Genomic DNA, 23,108 nt, shown 5'->3' on the forward strand with positions numbered 1-23,108 from the left:
ACGTTCTCAGTTTGAAAGAGCCTCTTCTTTACTGGCTCAAGCTCCAGTAAATCATGATCCTGACACTTTTGCAGAAGCTTCAGGCCATCCACATTGGGAAGCAGCTATGAATGAAGAATATCATTCATTGTTGGCAAATGATACATGGGATCTTGTTCCTCTACCAAAGGGATGCAAACTTGTTAGATGTAAATGGGTTTACAGAACCAAGTATGGACCAGATGGGAAAGTTGATAAACATAAAGCTCGTCTTGTTGCTAAGGGCTTTTCACAGGTTGAAGGCATTGACTACACTGAAACCTTCTCCCCTGTTGCCAAAATGAACTCTATCCGCCTTGTTCTTTCCCTTGCTGCCTCTTTAAAATGGGAAGTCCATCAGATGGATGTTAAATTTGCCTTCTTGCATGGGGACTTGTAGGAAGAAATCTATATGGAACAACCCATTGGCTTCATACAAACAGACTCCAGCCTTGTTTGTCGACTTAAGAAATCCCTTTATGGTCTCAAGCAAGCTCCTCGGGCTTGGTATGCCAAAATGGATAGCTTTCTTTTAGAATCTGGCTTTTCTAGGTGTTATTCTGACAATACTGTCTACACCAAGAAAGTGGGCAACTCTCTTATCATCCTTGTTCTTTATGTTGATGATCTTATTCTTACTGGTAGTGATCCCAATCTTATAAACCCTGTGAAGTCCAGCCTTAAAAAGAAATTTGAAATGACAGACTTAGGACACTTACACTATTTTCTCGGTCTTCAAGTCTTGCAATCCAAGGAGGGTATTTTCCTTTCCCAGTCCAAGTATGCTTGTGATATTCTTCGTCATTTTCACATGGAAGACTGTAAGTCAGCCCCTTCTCCCTTTCATTCTGGAGTCAAACTTTTAGTCTCTTGTACTTCTCCTGAAGTTGATGCTACCTTATACCGTCAACTTGTAGGAAAACTCTTGTATTTAACCCATACTCGTCCTGACCTTTCCTTTGTTGTTGGCCTTGTTGCTCGTTTTATGCAAAACCCCCGTGAAAGTCATTGGAAAGCAGCTAAAAGAATACTTCGTTATGTTCGAGGTACAGTACAGTTTGGGATTCATTACAGTGCCAAAGCAGCTCCTCTATTAGTTGGTTTCACTGATTCTGATTGGGCTGGTGACCCTGATGATCGGAAGTCTACTGCCGGTTATGTCTTCACTCTTGGTTCAGAACCTATTACATGGGTTTGTAAGAAACAGGCTGCCATTTCTCTTTCGTCAGCAGAAGCAGAGTATCGTGGTGCCGTGGAAGCTAGTAAGGAAGCCTTGTGGCTTCGTCAGATCCTATCAGAGTTTGGCTTTGAGCAGCAGCATCCAACCACACTTTGGTGTGATAATCAAAGTGCCATTCAGCTATGCAAAGATCCAGTCCAGCATCAACGCAACAAACAAATTGAACTACACATGCACTTCATCAGAAATCTCATTCATGACCATGTTCTTGAAGTGCAATATTGTTCAACAGATGATCAGGTTGCAGACATCTTCACAAAGGCTCTCACAGAGGCGAAGTTCACTAAACTTCGATATATGCTTGGAGTTCAGGAAGTTGTCACTAAGGGGGGATAGGCTCTAGTGCCTCCTTCCTTCTCCTATTGTGTCATATTTGTAAATCCTTTAATCCTATCCCAAGTTGTTCTTAAGGGGGGATGTTAGGATATTCCGACACATAGGAAATAGTTAAGTACAACTTGGTCTAGTTTAGAGTTAGGTATAGAGTTAGGTAAAGCGTGTTTCTTTACCGTTGTACATTTTGTAACTTACAATCCGACGGTCACGATATGTAGTGATCTGACGGTTCATTCTCTCCTCGGTATTACCGACATTTGATCCGTGGCTTGACACCCGATTGGTCCATGAGTTCTATTTAAAGCGCATGGAGGGTCATTGTTTGTGTAATCCGTGCATGAGAGAAGCTTATGTAAATTTTCATTCTTTGATTAATAAATTGCCTGTAGTAGCCACGTTGGCGCAGGCCGTGGACTGTTTCCCTCTTTGAGGGTTTTAACCACGTCAAAAATACTGGTGTATTGATCTGTGATCTGGTTGTGAGCGGTGTCCTTTTGGTGTTCTTTCTGAGGAACTTACCCTGTAAATTCCTACACTTGTTCATGTTTATTAGCCATGCCTCTGTAGCTTCCTCCTTTTCCCCATCAAACGTAGGTGGTTTAATATTTTTAAATTCCCCCTGTAGCTCAGTTTTTTGTCTTTTATTCCCCTTGCCACCTATGATGTTTTCTGATCCTTCCTCTTTATCCATTTGGCTCCCATCCATTCCAAAATATTTCGCTCTTCGTTGATGTTCCTCATTTATGTTCTCACCTTCAGCGCTAGGAGTGGGATGCCTTTGATTTTTTTTTATCATAAAGGATCTTCAGGATCCTTTATTGTTCAAGTCTCAATCTCTCATTATCAGCTCTTAAATTTTCCATTTGAGTTCGAAGTTGTTGCACAGTTTCTAATAACATTGCATCTGTATTGTTGTGATGGTCTTATCCTAGTTGTACCCATACTTCTAGATTTGTTCTTATCCTAGTTGTACCCATACTTCTAGATTTGTTCATGTGATTGGTGTAAACTTTGTTCTTGAGGTCATCCTTCTTAATGGTGTTGATGATGTCCATCCATGCATTTTTGGCTCCCCACTATGTAACAAAAGTGTTGTGTTATTATGCATTGTCCCTTTAGGCCTCAATGTAGAAACCTGTAGCTTTGATACGACTTGTAACATGTCACAATTAAAAAAAAATTGTTTTTACAATGTGGAAATTAATAAGAGGATAAGGTTTATATACATGTATCCTATATTAATGACATCCTTAAACATTAAATATTCAACATCGAAATGATTTCTTGTAGCTATTCATTAACACCTTAACAAATCTTTATGATTGCAACATATATGTTTCACCTTATCATATTAATTTAACATTAATACTTTAATAAATCTACGTGATTATTTCAACGGATATATCACATTAATTTAATATAGTATGGAGGTTTATGAGTATGGTTTGTGATGTAGCACTTCTCCCCGGTACCTTTATTTAATACCTTACCTAGTTGTACACAGTATTCAGATTGCTTGACAGTGTGCCACCATTGTTTCGTACACAATGTCTATCCTCCAGTTGTCTCCGTGCTCTGGAAATATTTCATGGAGCCTGTGGTAAGATGCATGACCGCCATTGATCTGTCGAGTTCTCATCGGACGGTCCCAGTTTCATTTGAATCCGTTAGGGTAAGCGAGACATGTCCCCTCCCTAGGCATTTGGTTCATTTCCTCCATCACCATGTTGGGGTAAGCTCTGCGACTCTAGTCATCCGGTTTGGTTTCAGTTTGTTCCTTTGGCACCCTCATGCTGCAGGGTTTGATGTTTTTCACAGTTCACATGGCTCGCAGGGTCTTATTCTCCCGACAAGAACTGACCACCACCACCGTACCTTGCAGGGTTTCTTCAAGTTTCCACCACTCAGCTGAATTTGTTCCAGGTTATATTTATGTTTCTTCTCCTAGGAATGGATGTGTGTGGTTTTATTTCCACTAGCAGAAGATTGCATTACATGGGTTGAGACACAAGGGTTCATTTGTCAAATCTTCTGCTTAACTTAGGGGCTTGTCACCATTTGGGCCTAATGACTGTTCCATGGCTCGTTAATTACTTTGGTTACCTGTTAGAATCTTTCTCGTTAAAGCTTATTGTTCTTTACTATGTAATGGCATCTAGACTGTGGTTGAAGCTCGGCCTTGCGCCGTTTGCTTCCATGCTATGGAATTTTGCCTCGTATGAAGCTATTTTTTGTATTTTGTCTCCTCAAGTTAATGGAGTTCTATCATGAATGAAAATGATTCTTCTTTTACTGGTTAAAAATTTGCATCAATAATTAAGGACTTTTTACCTATTTCTTACGCTGAATTTAAAGAAGTTTTCCTGAACTGGGTATCGAAATTTTCCAGGGTTTTAGTATTAAATGACCTTCTTTCTATTCCTATAATTAGAAGGGACTTGCTATTGAAATTTCCCCTCCTTTCTGGCTTATGATATGCTTGAAGGTTCTAGGACTATTCCCGACAATGAGCCACCGCTCGGCGTTGGGACTAACCCACTCCTGACATAGTAGTTTTCTCGACTGATTAATGTAGTTCCCACTAGCTTAGTTGCTACTCATGTTTACTTAAATGAATGATTTCTGTTATTCCTTTGTACACTGTAATTCACTTAATGATTACACAGTCACGCTTAACGCTATTGATTCGTCATGGGTTGCATAAAGGTTCATGTTAGCTTCTTCTTGATGCACATAATTGTAACATTGCTTCCTTTATTTATTTCCTTAAATTCTACTTCAGTAATAAATTCTCGAGGCTTCTGTTTTTGGCTCATTCAGTTTATTTAAAGAAGTGCCCCATTGTTATGATGTAATAACGAATAATATTCTTTACTGAATATAGTTCCAGTGTTTGGGGTGAAGGATTGTTTCTGTTTTATTTATTCAGTCATAATTATCAGCACGATTGTCAACGGTTTAGTTTTGTGTTGTATTACAATAGTCCACTGTCTATAGTTTCTTTTCATATTACTACTCTGAAATAAAAGAAATATTGTGCATGAACTTTTTCATAAAGAAATAATGCATTTGAATTCTAGAATAAAAGAAGTATTGTACTCGAATTCTGAAATAAACGTTGCTAATACATAGCCTTTCCTCTATCGCAATTACTAACCCAAACAAATTAGTGACACACAGCACTATATTCAGAAATTATTACTGTAAAAAATTAGTGACACACAGCACTATATTCAGAAATTATTACTGTAAAATCTAATAGTTCTAACAATTCGAGTACTTATCTGCATTCTATAGATCTGCTAGGACTCTTCAGAGACGACAACTCCTCCCTTCCAACGAGAATGGTCTTCACAACTAGTTCTGCCCCCGAGCTCTCCCAACTTCCAAGCAATAGGTACAATGGAGAGGTTACTTCTAAGATTGTTCAATGGCATCAAGGTCTCACTTGACCCAGCCTGAACTCACACTCTTGATAGGGAATAAGGCCTTCCAGTGGTCGTCAACAGCTCAGGAACCTGGCTCTTGGGCAGGGTCTTGCCTCAACTCATATCCCTGTTATTACTTTTGTCCACCAAAAATTTGCTAATCCCTTTTTTCTCTAGGATTTTTTCTTTTTTTAAATCCTTTGGAGGTAAAGAGTAGCTATTTTTGCCCAACTGCCTAGAAGTTAGGAAATCGTGTGGTCATGACGTGAGTTTTTCCTCTTCAGATAACAAAAGCATTCTATGAAACCATAACAATTTTTTATAAAAGGCTTTCCAACTCAATTAGGTCCTTAAGTAACCTAAAAACCTATCAACCTCTGCATGAGGTAATTAATTAATAATTTTAACTATTTGCAAAAATAAATAAAACTAAAGTAACTTGGGGTGTTATAAGTGGATCACAAGACCATGCCCTGTGGGGACTAAATTTTTTCACATAACCATTCAACCACATCATGAAGATTTGACTTTTTTTACTCAATTTAACTAGATTGTTTAATGGGTTTGGTCACTCAAATTAACGTGATTTAATAGGTTATTTTTTGTGTTTTTCCACGTAAATATTTACCTAGATAATTTTTTGAAATTTTATTTGTATATCTAAATATATATTTTAAAATTTTAGTTTTTAAAACTTTTGAAACATATAAATCTTACCCATTTAAAACTATACTTGAAAAACAAATCGATTCGTTAAACTACTTTCGTAATTTTGCTGTGACACAATTATGATCCGCACCCTGCATAGTATTTGTGGAATTAAATATCATTGATTTTGGCCAAACTTCGCGTTGTTTTCGCATCGACACGTGGACATAACTCATCAAAAATTGACTTTATTGAATTTTTTCGGTAGCCAATCGCCAATCATTTTGTTACAATGAAACGAAGAAATGTTTCCAAATCTTAATTGGCCTTTCTGCAGTTGTTTCGGATTTGTCCGTTGGTACCAGTGAGAGGAGAAATATTCCCCATATTGACCATGGCTGCTGCAAAGTCCGTAAAGAAGGTGTTCTGATTAGCGCCGTAGGTAGTAACTTGCGAATTTGTAGAGCCTCCGCTAAACAGTTGCTGATCGGAGTGCAAAAGTCCCTTTTGGCTTCCCAAATCAGTGTAGTAATTGCTGTCGAATGTGGTAGGGGTGGCCACATCCAAGGGCGAGAGGGTGTTGTCCCCACCAGCGCTTGGGCAGTTTGCCTTCACAGAAGTGGCGAAGGAAGTGTCAATGTTGGATTCGTTGTATATGCGGGCTCTGAATGTGGTGCACCGCGCTTGGCCAATTGTATGAGCACCTGTAACATAAATAATATCACCAGATGATAATTATTATTAAATTTGAAAGTAGTGCAATATGACACCACAGAATCAAGCATTTGATGGCATGAGATTGCAGACTGTGGCATGAGTAATATCATACCCGAGAGTGCAACAAGGTCCTTGGTAGAAAGACCATGGGCTGTAAAAGATGAGATGAGGGCGCTCAGATTGGAAGTCGGAGCCGGAATGTTGGTGTTTGCGGCGCTTAAACTCGCAGTCGTAGAGTCTCGCCTTCCCAGAAGTACCGTCCATGTTGGACCTCCCAGCTGCGAAATTGCAACCACACATGGTGAACAATGTTATTTGCTTCCAAATCCTCCTAGAAAAGCAAGATATTGTATTTACTAAACGGAGAAGAAAAAGGCGCAATTAAATACTTGGACGACTGAGTCGCGTGCAGCGATAGCAAGAATGTCGGCGCATGAAACGACGCCACTGCAGGCTGCCTCAACTTGAGTTTTGATGGTGTCTATTACGTCGAATCCTCTCACAGAATTGGCGTTTGGGAGTGCGGTCTTTTCTCCGGTAAACGTCGAGTTGTCGTCCAACAGTATGGAGCCATCGCAGCCCTGTGACAAACCAAAAGCAAAATTCAACATCATGGATTAAGCAAAAGAGCAAATATGATTTAAGCGCAAGAAGTTGCTATATTCTGATCAGACAAATGATATCCTGCTTTTGATTTCTCACATTAACGAAGCAGTCGTGGAAATGAAGGCGGAGCAAGGACGCCCCCATCCGTTTCTCATTGGTGACGGCTTGGTTCACTGCACCTTTCACTATTGAAAGCGCCGTGGGACACACTTTGTCGTAAAATGTTGAGGTCAGCTGGCCATGCGCAGAGTTAGTAATAGAGCTAATATACAGCACGCACAGAGCAATGCATGCCAAAGTCTTCATGATTAGAAAAATTAGCCTCTACCCAGGAAAGGAAAAATGAAGCAGAAGGAAATGGAATTGAGTTGAATATGGGAAGACGGTGTGTGGAGAGTTGTATGTGACCGCAGGCTTCTTATAGTGGCAGAAGCTGTTGTCCAGCTGAAAGGCAGCTATCAAAATGGATAAAATAATGTAATGTTAGAAAACGCGGTGAGTGAGAAGATTGTTTCGTATGGCCGACAAGATTGGAAGGGCAGGTGTGGAAGGTGTCAGAGTGCCAAAGTTTTCAACCGTGTGAGGCCCACACGTAGTTACAGACCAGCACCAGTGCGTCACTGATTAAATATGGACAAAAAGTTTGCGTGACTACTCGGTATCGGAACCTTCCGCTCCTCCGCTTGCGTAATAATCAAAGATCTGATTTCACATTCTAAATGGTTTAGACTAGGTACAAGGGAGTCCGATTATGATGGTTGAAGTTTCGTATTTAAAGTTTGATTAAAACTGTTGAAGTTATGAAGTTTAGTTTTAAATTATTTAAATAATGCAAAATTGTAATTTAATTAACAATTATAATTTGATTGATAATTACCTAAAATTACAAACGTTTAGATTTCCTCTTTATTATATTTGTGGTTGGATATAACTTATTCAGTTTTTTTATTGATTTGTTATTTTTTTATGTTTTACTACAAAAATTTAAATTATAATATTATGAAATTAAATTTATTATTTTTATATAAAATTTATTTTTATTTATGTCAAATATGATTGGTTAAAATGTTTCTTTTTTTATTGTGTAATGATGGTAAGAATTGACTTTTATGTATTTTATTATTAATTACTATGTACTATATCATTAATTACTATGTACAATAAATATAAATAATTTGAAAAATAATATTATATATTAATTACTATTTGGACACATGAGAAGAGTCCGAGCCGAGCCGCGCCGAGGAGCGACACTTGTTGTATGCGTATGAGCAGGGGAGTTGAAGAGCTGAGTCCAGGAGAAACACCTGTTTCAGGCTTATGAGCAGGGGAGTTGAAGAGCTGAGTCCAGGAGAAACACCTGTTTTAGGCTTATGAGCAGGCAGGTAGAGATGACCATGCAAAATCTGTTGGGAAGGCGACAACTGCTGTCTTCCCGATGCGCTTAGGTCCTTGCATCATACATACTCTTTTCACATTTTTCATCTTTTGTCCTGGTCATGGTTTTCCTTGAATGCCCGACACCTGTCCCACATGCAATCATCCTACGTGATTCTGAACGTATTGAATCCCTTCATACTCTTCTGTCTCTCTGTATATAGTAGGTTGCTCATATGGGTATGTTTTTTGGCCGAGTATTTGACCTTCATTTCGAGCTGATGAGAGGGCCATCCAGGCACAGTGCCATATAATCTTTTTTATCCATTTTCTCCCTTGCTCTGTTATTTCCATTGCCCTACATCAGTTTCTATCTACACTTTTATCTTGGGTCGTTTTTCATAAACCTGGGCTATTAAGTCTTGGAGCGGTATGCGACTGATGACAATGGGTGTTTCTATTCTCTCGGGGAGGCTCCGCTCTGGGTGCATATTACCATCAATGGCAGTAAGTAGTACTCCTTGTTACACAATTTACTGTCTTCTCTGTTGATATATCTATTTTGATAAGGATGCTTTAGTTTCCCCTTTTAATCTTACGGCTATATTCTTAGAACAGATGTCTCTGATTTAGTTGAAAGTCTGTCTAAATGGAGTTACATGAGTTCTTAATTTTGCTCATATGAATTAAAGAGAACAGGTTTATATCTATCATGCTCTATTTCTAGAGTAGATGATTTCGATGTGGGTTCTGGCAAATGTCGTCCTTCTGTTTCTATAGATTCCTGGAAGGTCTTATAGCTTTCCTTTCAAACCTTCCTAGTAAATTTTCTATCAGACCATCTGATATCTGCATCATCTCTAAACCATGCGTTGATTTTAGATTTAGAATGGGTTACTGGTGGTGCACTTGTAAGGGGTGTATATGCTGCTGTCTGAACATCCCTGGTCTCTCATAATTGTTATGGTTCTTTCCTTTATTGTGGCGGTCTTTGGCACTTTCAGAACCTCTTGCCCTCTCTCTTCTGTCACTGGTTTTTCTGGGCTGGAAGACCTCAGTTCCTTGGCTGTTTTTCCAAAACCGGATTTTTCAAAATTGTTTAGTCCCTTGATTTTCGGGTTCATCGGGGAATGGTTTTTATATGGGACCTGTCAGAATCTCTGCCAATTGTAGCTGCCGTTAATTTGAATTTTCAACTTTTCGCCCTACCGACCAGTTGCAGAGGTCATTTATCCTTAACTGCCTGACCATTCTTTTCCTTTTGAGCCTGGACTTTTCCTAGAAAGTGTGTCTTTTGATTTTTCAAGGCTACGACTGTTAGGCTTCACTTTACGTGATCCTTCTCTTCCCTTTCTTAGCAGTTATATCCCTCATAGGAATGTTCAGAGTTTGTCAGTTTCTATTTATGATTAAATCTAGTGGAAATCAGTGTTGGATTTCTTGCCATAATATCTGAGTCCGGGTGCGGATTGTATGTACCATTATTCCTCTTTTGGTCAATATGGACCAATTATCGGATGCATCGGCCACGTCTGCAATGGTACGTGCCGCTATTCTGGTCGAGGCATGCCACAGGACTGCTATCCCTTCTTGTGATTGACAGTCCACGCTGGCTGAGGATTTAGTCCTCCCCTCTCTACAGGACTATGGGAAAGGTGTTAGCGACCTGTTGGATAGGAAGAATGAGCGGCAGCATGACCAGCATATTCCCGCGCAACGGGAATTTAAAAGTGGTGACCCATCCATGCGACGTAAAATTAATCATCGTCCTGTTAAAACTATCCCGCCTCCTTCTGCTACAAACCTTGACAGTGTCTTCCTATCCGATCGCATAGCTAGTCTTCAAGACAGGGCTTTGATTAGTCGATGGCACTTTCCTGAAATGGATGATAGTGAGTCACGTAAATGGCTTGGTCTCCAGTGGAAACCTTTACTAGGTTATGTTCCTCAAATTGCAAAACTCATGAAAGATTGGTACAATTTTCACTTCATGAGTGCAGAAGATCTGGAAATCATTCAGAAACTTCCATGGGTCCATGGAAAAAGTTTCCTTGCACTTCACAATTGGTATATTGGCTTCAATCCTTTACAGAACACCCCCTCCAACAACTTGATATGGGTCAAGCTTCCTGGGCTTCCTATTGAACTTTGGTCTAAGGAAACTCTTACTGAGATTGGTAATGCTATAGGGAAATGTGTTTATGTGGACCCTAAATGCCTCGGGGAGAAAGATAAACGTGTGGCATGGATTCTTATCGAAAAATCATATAGAGGTGGTTTTCCTGATCACATAGAATTATCATGGGGTAATTTAAGCATCAATCAGAGACTTGATTTTTGGGGGGTCCCTTTCAGATGTTCGGCTTGCCATCGAACTGGTCATTTAATAAAAAATGTCCTTGTCATCATCGACATAATATTCATGGTAGGCGGAATCAAGTGAAATCAAAATCTTCATTTTATGATCGAAAGATGGGGTCTCCTTTCTCAGGGATGTCTCATATATCCTCTCCTATTGGTACTTCTCCAGTCGCTTCGGGCAGCCTTCCCATTGAGACTGCACATGTTGTAAATGATTCCCGTAATCCATCTCATCTAGAAAAGGATGATTTTATCGGATTCCCCACTAATTTGAATTCTCTGCACCATAGCATTTTACCCAGGATCTCAAGATGACCGTCTTCCCCTATTAGTCAGAAGGTATATAACTATCTATCCAAGCACCCCCCCCCCCGAGCCTCCTGCTGATAAAGTAATTCCTCCCCCTAATCCCATCCCCCATCCCTTTCATGATCTTCCCTCAGCCTCCCATGTTACATATATTCCATCTTCCTCCCCTTCCCCTAAACATAAATCTGATAAAGGGAAAGAGCCATGCGTATCAGTCACTCCCCTTAATTCCCCTGTTTCCTCCCCTATCAATTCAGTGGGTAGTGACCTTGATTACCTTCTGAGTAAAAAATCTCTTGAACTTCGTCCGCTTACGATTCACAAACCTGGGAAGTCGATTTCTCCTCATATCAGTCCAAACTCAGCAAAGAATATTACTGTGTGGAGGAAGAATAACAGGGGCAGCAGACATTTCCAGGGTAGGATGGACAATTCTGACATTGCGATCCGTGACCTTTCTCTTACTGAAGTTCCCATCATTGACATATCTGAAAACGGGCCTCTTAGAGCAAGCATGCCCGAGCATGACCCATCATGACTTGCATTCTTTCCATGAATATCAGAGGTCTTGGGGCAGACCATAAATTCCTGGCCCTTAAAAACCTTTTTCACTTGGCTCATCCTAAAATTATCCTTATTCAGGAGACTATGCATAGTTCCCCTGATTCTATTGCCTATTTCAGAAGAATGTATCCTTCATGGCATATTGTTGCTTCTGAGGCAAATGGTCTGTTTGGGGGACTGGTGGTTCTATGGGACCCGGACTGGATTAAAGCCAGGGCATTTAAATGTTTCGCTGGTATCCTCATCTCTGCTCTTTTCCGGGGATATGACGCCCCCATTAATATTTTGAATATTTATGGCCCATGCAAGGATAGGCTTCCCTTTTGGGAAAAATTATTGTCATCTGAATTATTTGACATAGATTCTTTGATGATTGCGGGGGACTTGAATATTACTTTAAATTCTGAAGAAGTATGGGGAAATGGTAGGAGAAAAGACTCACTTGCTGATCGTATAAAAAATGAGATGATGTGCCGGAACCTTATTGATATATGCCCATCCCGGATGCAGCCTACTTGGGATAATGGTAGAATAGATGGGGCCTACATAGCTAAAAGATTAGATAGATTTATATTACATGTTGGCATCATTGATCGTTTTGGTATGCCAAAGTCTTTCATTGAAAATTGCTTCATATCAGATCATAGGCCAATATCTCTTAGATGGAAGGAGCAGGGTATTAGGAAAGGATATCCTTTCAAATTTAACAGGACCTGGTTAGAGGATCCTGATTTTAATGAGCTCATAAAAAGATCCTGGAAAGATTCCCCTCCTCTAGACAATTTGTCTTCTACTATGTATTTCATTGATAAACTATCTTCTATCAGAAAGATTGTCAAGGAATGGAAATATAGGAAAATACAGGAAAATCGGAAAGAACTTCGGGATATTCAAAAGGAACTAGACAGGATATCTGGTGTTTTTGCTGCACATTCGCTTCCTCTTCAATTGCGATGTTATATTAAAGATCTGGAGAGGAAAAAACAGAAGATTCTGGATTTGGAAGAAGCCTCATGGAGGCTGAAAAGCCGTGCCATTTGGCTTAAAGAAGGAGATAGGAACTCGAAATTTTTTCACAGATTTGCAAATTCTAGACGTGAAAAAAACTCTATTTGGAAGATAAATGATGGGGAGGGAGGCTTTCTTCACTCGCAGCAAGACATCTCTAATGAGGCGGTCAAATATTTTGAAAATCAATATAGAAGAACTGGAGATGGTAGGATTGAGGACATTATCTGGGGGATTGACCTTTATCCTCAAATGTTTGATGCAGTTCAAAATGAATCCCTTTTCCAGCAAGTTACAGAAGAGGAACTGTTGGGGGTCATGAAATCCTTTGAGAAAGACAAGAGTCCTGGCCTGGATGGGTGGACGATTGAATTTTTTATTCATTTCTTTGACCTCATTAAAACAGACTTGTTGCGGATGGTCGAGGAATCTCGAATAACAGGTAATATTCATCAGCTCATATCTTCTACTCTTATTGCTCTCATTCCGAAAAATCCGGATGCATCCTCCTTCCAGGAATTCAGGCCTATATCTCTATGCAATATTTCTTTTAAAATTATTTCAAAAATCATTGCTGGGAGAATTAAGGACACACTATCTAGATTTTTATCCAAGGACCAGCATGGGTTTCTTAAAGGTAGGAATATTTTGGATGCTGTTGCAAATACACAGGAAGGTTTATTCTCTATGCATAGAAATAAAAGTGAAGCTGTTATCCTGAAGATTGATCTTAGAAAGGCATATGATTGCCTTGACTGGGGTTTCATGAGATGTCTCCTTGCAAAAATTGGTCTAAATTCCAAAATGATTAGTTGGATCATGGCATGCGTGGATAATGTTAATTATGTTGTCATTATAAATGGTTTGCCATCCTCTTATTTCTCGGCTGCTAGAGGACTTCGCCAGGGATGTTCTTTATCTCCATTATTATTCATATTGGCCATGGACGCATTAAGTCTCCACATCAACAAGGCAGTCTTGGAAGATAGATGTCGGCCTCTGAAGATATGCAAGAACAACTTTATATCCCACAATTTATTTGTGGACGACATCCTTATTTTTGGCATGCTATGCAAACTTACTTGGACATGTCTCCATGACATATTGGTTCGGTTTCAAAAAGCTACAGGCTTGCATATTAATGAATCCAAATCATCCTTTTATCATAATGATGCTAACATGGATCTTATTGAATTTTTAACTTCTCTATTTGGGATTGAAGCGAGATCCATCAAAGATGGGATGAAATATCTTGGGTTTCAATTAAAAGCTAAGGGATATTCAAAATCGGATTGGCTCTGGATTCTGGACAGATATTATAAAAGGATTTCTAGGTGGGAATATAAATGTCTCTCCATGGCGGGTAGAGTTGTGCTAACTCAATCGGTGTTGGTTCAATTAGCTGTATACTGGGCTCATCTATTCTACATCCCTGCGAGCATCATCCATATGATGAACAGGCTTACTGCAAATTTTATTTGGGGAGGGCAATCAGAGAAAAGGAAATATCATTTAACTAAATTATCTGATATTTCCTTACCAAAGAAGTTAGGAGGATGGGGTATTCTCGACCTGAGGACTTTCGGAAAGGCATTAATTTGCAAGTCTCTTTGGAGGGGTGTTTTTGGGGATGGGCCATGGAGCATGACTATAAAGAAAAAATATATGGCAAACAAAGACATTTCATTCTGGTTCAGAATGGGAAAGATTGGGGTTTCTTATGGATCTGCAATCTGGATGAGTTTTCGTAAGGTTGAAACTTTTTTCTTAAAAAATTTGGTCTGGAGCTTACAAACTGGGAATAAGATCCTTATTGGCATTGATCCGATCATGGGAGGAGGAGATAACATTGATATATCTAACAGACTTATAAATTTCTTTCATAGAAAGGGTTTCTTTACTTGGAATAAGCTTATTGCAGCATGGCAGGGCCCTATTCCTATTTGGAAGGATTCCACTTGTATGGGTATGTCCGGTGAACTGGCGCGACAGTGGGAGCAGGTTATGGGATGTTTGAGAAACTGTGGTTTCTGCCGCATATTGGATGATGATGTCCTCATTTGGAAAGGCAAATGTGGTATGGAGCCTGTAAGTGTTAAGGAGATATATTCAAACCTTATCAGTATTAAATGTGACCAATCTCATCTCATTTTTCCAGTTATCTATTGGAAGACTGGTTGTCCTCAAAAAACCATCTTATTTTCATGGTTGGTATTCCATAACAAAAATTTGACATGGGATAATTTACAGAAGAGAAGTTGGTATGGTCCTGGATATTGTTATGCATGTAAATTTGCTGATGAAAACAATTTTCACATGTTTTTTCAATGTCATTTATCTCAACAACTCTGGTGTGGCCTTGCTGCACATTTTGGTTTCCCCTATATTTCTCATGCCTCTATAATAGAGGCTTTTCTTTGGTGGAGCTGTCAAAAAGCTACATGGAGGCCTGTCATCATTCTTGTCCTCTGGTTTATATGGAAGTGGAGGAATCATATCATTTTTTAGGACAAAAAGGATCCTTTCATGGTAGTTTTCGATAACATTATATCCTCCATCGACTCTATCCCAGCAAAACCTTCACATGGTAATAAGTCAAATCAAACTGAACTTTCTCCTAATCATATGGTTTTACCAAGAGCGTTTTTCGATAGGGCAGCTCAAAATGATATTTGCGGTTGCGGCGTTCATATCATTATGGAGAATAATCTGCAATATCAAATTTGCTGGAATGGAGGAATGGGCACCAATATAAAAGCAGAAGCTATGGCTCTAGCTGGTCTTCTTTCCATATGTCTTTTTCTAAATATTCAAACTCTTCAGATTTATGGAGACTCCAAAGTCATTATTGAGCATGTCACTGAGAAGCACCATATCAAAAAACAGCATCTTGACGGTTGGATGAATAGAATCATGTCTATGTGGAGGGAAATGGAGGGCTACTCTATTCGTCATATCTATAGATCACAAAATGTCCAGGCCGATATTTTATCCAAGAAGGGTCTACTCTCTCAACCGGGCATCTGGAATATGGAGGTAATATTTGAAGCAGAAAGATTCCACATTCAGGAATTCTCTCTCCCTAGTACATAGCTTATATTCATTCAGAAGACCAGGTATGTCTTTCTTATTTCATATAAATTTGTTTTTTTTTTGAATCTGCCACTGTTAGTCCTGCAGGTGGATAAATCGATCCTATATTTATCCGGAATTTTGATGATGTGGCATTATATTCTCTATCATCCTATTGATGTTGTTATATATCCATATTATGTAAACGTTGTCTTATACCTGTATATTAGGCATATTGGGGATATTTTCAGAACTGACCTTTCTGGAGTCTATTGTCTTCAGATTGGTTGGACCTATTTCTCAGCTATGATGTAATATTTCGCCCGTTATATAACTTATATAATACTATCGAGCTGTTTCTTCCTGAAAAAATTAATTACTATGTACCATAAACATAAAGGGTTTGTAATTAAATTCAAAAAATTATATTTTATGGGGTTTTTAATTTACAAAAAAATAATTTAAAAAATATAAATTTGAAAAAAATATGTAAAAATTACAATTTGTACAACTCTCATTATATCAATCTATACTCTAATGACATGACATGTGTACTATAATATGAGCATTATATATAACTTTAATTTACCAAAAAAAGTTTAATTATATTAAAAAAATTAATTAAAAAAAGTTAAACAAATATTTATACAACTCATTTTACACTTTTATTATCGTTTGGAATACATACAACATATCAGACATTAAAATATTTTATTAAATTAAGTGGCAGAAGGGGGCCTTGTTCTTTACACTTTTACTTCGTATTCATATATTCTAAGCACAAATAAATTCAATTTCTCAATTTAAATTGAGTTTGGTTAAATAATTTCACTCGGTTAAATATTTTATATTTATTTTAATTAATTTGTTTATTTATGGCATGTGAATTAGTTGGTTTGCTTAGGGTTTAATTTCTATAAAAAATTATGGTTTAAATTTTATGGAAAAGAGTTGAAGAATAGAATCTTTTAAAGAATTTATGCATGTTTAGAATATTCATACATAATAGAAGGATCATAACCTTGATGATAGCATCTTGCTAATAACGAACATTAATCATGATGACTTTATTTTTCAAAGTGATAAAGTGGAATTAATGACCCAAGATCAAAAGTTTTTAAGATTGTAGTTTAAAAATAGATTATTTATTAAAGGTTTAATAAAAAGTGGATTTAAGGGTAATAATTTAAAGAGTTGTAAGGTTAAGAAACACTAAATTTAGCATAAGATTTTAGTTTAAAAGTAAATATTATTTATGAAAGGTTTTAATAAGAAAGTGAAGTTAAATGTAATTATTTAAAGTATAAATAAATTAATGGTAAGAATTAATATGTAATGATGGATTAAATAATATTGAAGATGGGGATTTTTTTTATTTTTTTAAAGTTTTTGAACTAAGAACTAACAAATATCTATTTTAATTATCTAGGTACAAATGTTCTTTTAGAGTGCAAAATAGGACACGAGAGTTTTTAATCTTAAGGGGTTTGATCTATGTTGATGCATGGTAGATCCAAAGTTAAAGAGGGATATACGTTGATTCTAATAACAATCAACAACGATTTTTTTGATAATTATCTTTATGTGTATTTATATTTTTGAAACGGATATGATTCTTAAACATTTAAATAATTCTAAATTTCAATAAAATCAAAGTAACAACAATGTCTAGTGATGAAGATGTTGAGTGATAAGAAAAATGAAATGATTCAGATATTGAATCTTTCTCAATGTAGTGGAGAAGGATCAATGTCGATCTTCAATTTTTAGCTTAGTGACACAATTTGTAGATGATAAAAAATGCGTGTGTAAGACGAGCATGATCATTTTAAATTGATTTGTTTTCCTCTGTGTAGAAAGTATTATAAAAAATTGTATTTCAAGAATTACATGAGCAATATATTTAATATAAATAAAATAACAATTTTGAATTATGAAAGTTGTATATTTAAATCAATGTATGTACTCATGAATCAATGTGTTGATTTCAATGTACATGTGAGTTTCAATTTCAATACAATTTCAATTTTAATGTTCATATTTCAGTATACATGACAATTTCTAGATCTGTTGATACATAAATGATGAAAATTGTAAGCTAAAATAAATGCATGTACATTGAAATCATTTTTTCATAAAATCATAAATATTGGTTGACTTGCATCTTTATTTTTATGTTTTGATTGTCAAAGAGACATAAATGATATTTTTCAGACGTTAATAGCTTATCTAGATTAACTAGTATTTAAGGGCTTCGATAGGATGGTGACTGTAAATTATGTTTGTTCATTTTCACTCTCTCTATGTATATATTCTAGTATTATTAATATGTGCAACCAATTTAATCCCGCGATAATATTATGTTAAGAGAACAATGCCATTCTTTAATTCTAATTTCTCTTGTAAAGATTCAAATATCTAATGCATAGTTTGCATTAAAAAAATGTCATTTATTACTCTATCAATAAATGTAAAATAAAAATAGTACATTAATTTCAATATACATGTCAAATTTCACTTCTATTTATATTATTATATAAATTTCTATTACTATAGTGAAAGGGCTATCCTCTTACTATAATGTTTCTCCAAGCTACCAATTTTCATATTTAGATGTGGATCTAGATTACTTCAATGATTATTTCAATATCTCAACATCTGTATTGACATCTAGAAAAAATATCATATATTCAATAATACCAAGTTTGGTGATGAAGATGTTGAAAGATAACAAAAATGGAATGATTAAGATATTGAGTGCTTATCAATCTAGTAGAGAAGGATCAATGTAAGTCTATCTTCTTCAATTTTAGCATAGCAACACAATTTGTAGATAATAAAAAGTGTGTGTGTGTGCGCGCGCGCATGTCTATAAGATGAGTGTTTTAAATTTATTAAGTTTCCTCAATTTGTTGGTAACATATACAATATTATCTAGAAATATATTTCAGTAATTGCATGAGGAATATGTTCAATAGAAACAAAGTAATATTTTTTATAATGAAAAATGTACAGTGAAATCAATGCATGTACACACAAATAAATGGGATATTTTCAATACATATATACAAGCCACCTCAACATCTAGATAATTATGTTGTTGTTTTCTCACTTATACTAGAAGATAATTATTTTTTTCTAATTTTAGTGGTATTGACAAATAGACCTAAAAATTAAGTTAAAGTATCTTAGAAAAGGTTTTGTTCTATTTGAAAACGCATTCCCTTAATTTTTGGCATGGTTTTGAGAAGCAAAGAAAATTACCTTGAATGAATTGGGAAGATCAAGGGTACATTGATCTTCAATCACATGTGGGATGAACTTTGTGAAGGAGATCACATTTAGGAAGCTAATCATGGGTTTGGATGAGAGGTGAAACAACAGCAGAGAGGACCTTTCTAAATATATTGTCATCTGGAAGAATAATGGCAATAAAGCATATGCCCTCATTACCATTAATATTAGTGAAAAAGTAAATTTTCATGTTGTTTCAACCAATGAATCTTATTGTGCATTGAAGAAGCTTAAACGCTTGTATGACTCTCACTAAGAACTTGAACTCCAACAACTAATGGTGAAATTCTTCAACCCTAAGTTGAAGGATGTAAATCCCATGGATTTAGCATCAAATATTCATTTCATCATGCATGACGTAGATGCCACTGGAGCAAAGACATATCTTCCTCTCACAACCTTCATCAAGGATCTCTAATTTACATATCTTACTATTTGAGTCCTTGTATTCTAGTGGATAGACAAAATCCATCACATTCGAATGTCTAATGGAAAAATTTCGAAAACATGAGAAATATTTTGGACGAAAGAAGAAGTCAACATAAACCAAGGAAGAGACTATGTGGTAGACATGGAAATGATTCAAGAACATGTAGAGTCCCATGGAAGAGGATAAAATAAAAACAAGAAAAGGAAGAAGATAAAGGAAAAAAATTGATCTGATGAAAGGCAATGCACTTGAATCTACTCATTACGTTGTTTCTCATTGCAATATTAGAGAAAATGAGGATTTATTTAATGTTGTGTGTTCTTCTTAGACAGATGTTTGGCTACTTAACACAAGTGAAAAATGTCACATGATGTTTCAGAGAGAATTATTTGAAATATTCAATGAAGAACCAATCACATGATTCTTCAAGAGGAGAGAGTATTAAAAGATGAAGTGGAAGAAATAACTTCAGACATAGGGTCCATAGACACAACTATAGTGAGAGACCATATCTTCATTCCGTTCGATGTGGTAGACATGGAAATGATTCGAGAACGTGTAGAGTCCCATGGAAGAGGATAAAATAAAAACAAGAAAAGAAAGAAGATAAAGGAAAAAAACTGATTTGATGAAAGGCAATGCACTTGAATCTACTCATTACGTTGTTTCTCATTGCAATATTAGAGAAAATGAGGATTTATTTAATGTTGCGTGTTCTTCTAAGAGAGATGTTTGGCCACTTAACACAAGTGAAAAATGACACGACATTTTAGAGAGAATTATTTGAAATATTCAATGAAAATATAGATTGGATAATCTATTTTGTAAAAAAAATATAATCTTAATCCTCCATAAATTGGCACAGTCAAACTCAAGTTTCCTAGATTCCCAAATTTTCTTTTGCATGATGTTCTATGTCTTCCTGAGTTACATAGAAATTGGTTGTCTATTGTGCACATTCAACAATAAGGCCATTCCATTCACATATTTAATGATTTTTTAAAAATAATTACGACTTTCAATAACATGTTCATGATGATAGGAGTGGAAGATGAAATAATGTTGAAGTTGAAGAGGACATTTGCACATGCAAAAAACTTTGCATAACTTTCTCATCACAATGAAGGTACAATATTATCTAGTCTTTTGTAGCATATTAGAATTGAACACAATAATGATGGACGCTATTGCTCATTGAAAATTAATGATGGTTTCAGTTTTCCCACTATTCCTACGAAGTTGAAAGCTAAAACAATGCGATAATAATTGTATCCTAGGAAAACATAAAAAATAACCATTCAATGATTCTAATTCCAGAGCATCTAGAAAACTTAGAATGATACATTTTTATTTGTGTGACCCCATTCCTATTCCTTATTAAAATAGAAATAAATATATCGCCCTTTATTGATTATTATAATAGTATGTATTGGTTGAATTTGTTTAAAGATCAATATCTAACTTTTGAAATATTCAAAAATATCATCTATGTATTCAAAATGAAGAACAATCACATATTAGGTATCTTTGTACTAATAATGGGAAATAATATACACCTACCAAATTTTAATATTATATTTAAAAAAAATGGAATTCAATATCAAACCATACCGCCCTACAATCCTCAACAAAATGGTGTATCTAAAAGGATGAACATGACTCTTTTAAATATGGTTTTTTCCATGGTGTTTTTAAAAAATGTGAAGTTGTTGTTTTGGGGAAATGTAATTCTTTGGGCAATGCATGTATAGAGTAATTTACCACCTCATGCTCTTGGTAACATGACTCCTTATGGAATGTGTTATGTCCACATTTCTTTGATAAGTCATATAAGGGCCTTTGGTTCCACATATTATGCCTTGATTCCAAAACAATAGAGAGACAAGCTTGATGCAAGGGGTTGTAAGTACACCTTGTTATGGAATTCAAATACCACCAATTCACACCATCTTTATGATGAATTAAACAAGAAAATCATACATTCTAGAGATGTTGTATTCCTTGAATCGACCAACATTGATGACACAATTAAGTGACAACTTGATCATAAAGAAAGGTTTATTCATGTAAAGACATATCATGACTCAACAACAAGATTGAAAATCTTGAATGGGGGATCCCTAACTTGGCCAGATATTCCCAATCTCATTTTTCAACACCATCTCTTCCTCGTAAACTGGACACTTCATTAGAAGAGGAAGTGTAATTGCATGATGTCATTGAGAGGATTGTGAGGTTGAGAATTGATGATAATGAAGGGCCACCGATAAAAAAAATCGGACCTATTTAAAAACATCCAAAATGGCTCATCAACACACTTTAAAGTGTTCATCTTGATGAGGTCGAAAAGATTGGAACAATAAATTCTGCAAGACAAGATGATCGAGGTGATGTAAATGTTATGGTTGTTTCATACAATTTTGAACTAAATTTATTTACAAACTTTGAACCAACACCCTTTGAGTAATTTGATTCTCATGATGAATGGAAAGAAGCCATGCAAAAGGAGTGTGATGCTCTAAACAAAAATGGGACAAGGAAGTTGGTGGATTTTATGGAACCAACACACAAATGGATAGTTCAACGACTTAAAAATTACCCTGTTCAAGGTGAAACCTCCTTTACATTACATAAATGAACAATTCTTGGATGATACAAATGATAAGACCTCATTTCTATATATAGGAGTCTAAGGGGTCACAATATAATTTGAGTCTACATAAAAGTAATGTTGTAAGGGCACAACAAAAACAATATTTGGCTTCTATGGGGCACAATAATAACAAACAATGTAAACTTTGAAATGGGAACTGATACTGTTACCCGTTTTGTAGAGATAGCAAAAAAGTGACCCGATTTTGAAAAGGGGTGATGCAGAACACACATGTTTTTTTTAGAGCATAGTTTTTAGCACTTAATTTTTTTTATTTTTTATTTTTTTTATGTACATTACGTTTTAGAATGGTAGTGATTTTCATGCTGATCTAAAATAGTGGTAATTCTGCATGAGGCCATTTTTTTAAAAGACCTATTTTTTGACTTTAAATTTTCTAATGTATAAAATGTAAATAATTATTTTCTAAACTTAATAATTTTTGAAGAGGTCTTCTTCTTCATATTTTCTTGTTTTTATTTTTTTTTGTAGTGAGGTTTTTATTGTTTTGTATATTTAAAGAAGAAGGTTGATATTTTGAATTTCGATATCCTACATATTTATACATCGTTAATGAATATTTCAATCCACATGAAATAATTGTCTCTAAAAAACAATAATTTTTAACAATTGACATAAAAATAACCATTTTTAACATAAATATAACTAAAAGACTATGCGTTTTGATAATTTTTTGTAATTTTTTGCTAGAGATGACATGTTAAAATCACAATTTTTATTGGAAAATTTTAACGATAAAAAGTTAAATAATAGTTTTTTTTATGAATTTCATGTCAAAAAAATAATAATAATCACTGTTTTTTTCAAAAAATAATGATTAATGTAAAAATTAATGCGAAAATCACATAATATAAATATTGAACGCATAACAACCTTAATTGAGTGCTTATTCTTCTCATAAAATGTCAAAGTCAAAACATTACAAGTATAACTAATTAATAGCTACAATAAATAAGCTTGATTTCCAAGCATAACTTAAATTTAATCAACAATGTCATGTAATCCAAACTCTTCGGCCTCTAGAGT

The 23,108-nt window shown here is 35.8% G+C and overlaps 1 protein-coding gene across 1 annotated transcript; it reads right to left on the minus strand.

Moving 5' to 3' along the window:
- Positions 1-5,892: 5,892 nt before the first annotated feature.
- Positions 5,893-7,308, minus strand: LOC149138399 (cationic peroxidase 1-like). The gene is made up of 4 exons (XM_089446708.1): positions 7,090-7,308; positions 6,777-6,968; positions 6,500-6,665; positions 5,893-6,374 (listed from the first exon to the last, which is right to left on the minus strand). The coding sequence occupies exons 1-4, from the start codon at positions 7,297-7,299 to the stop codon at positions 5,989-5,991; spliced, it is 954 nt and encodes a 317-aa protein (XP_089302834.1). The 5' UTR covers positions 7,300-7,308; the 3' UTR covers positions 5,893-5,988.
- Positions 7,309-23,108: the final 15,800 nt, after the last annotated feature.

The sequence above is a fragment of the Pinus tabuliformis genome, chromosome X (genome assembly GCF_031772625.1).
Source record: "Pinus tabuliformis cultivar Carrire ecotype Pingquan chromosome X, CPIR1, whole genome shotgun sequence".
In the NCBI taxonomy this organism is placed as follows: Eukaryota; Viridiplantae; Streptophyta; class Pinopsida; order Pinales; family Pinaceae; genus Pinus; species Pinus tabuliformis.

Coding starts and splice junctions, on each gene's coding strand:
- LOC149138399 (XM_089446708.1), bottom strand. CDS start 7,299: ATGAAGACTTTGGCATGCATTGCTCTGTGCGTGCTGTATATTAGCTCT. Junction 6,969..7,089: donor TCCACGACTGCTTCGTTAAT/GTGAGAAATCAA, acceptor GGTTTGTCACAG/GGCTGCGATGGCTCCATACT. Junction 6,375..6,499: donor GGACCTTGTTGCACTCTCGG/GTATGATATTAC, acceptor TTTATGTTACAG/GTGCTCATACAATTGGCCAA.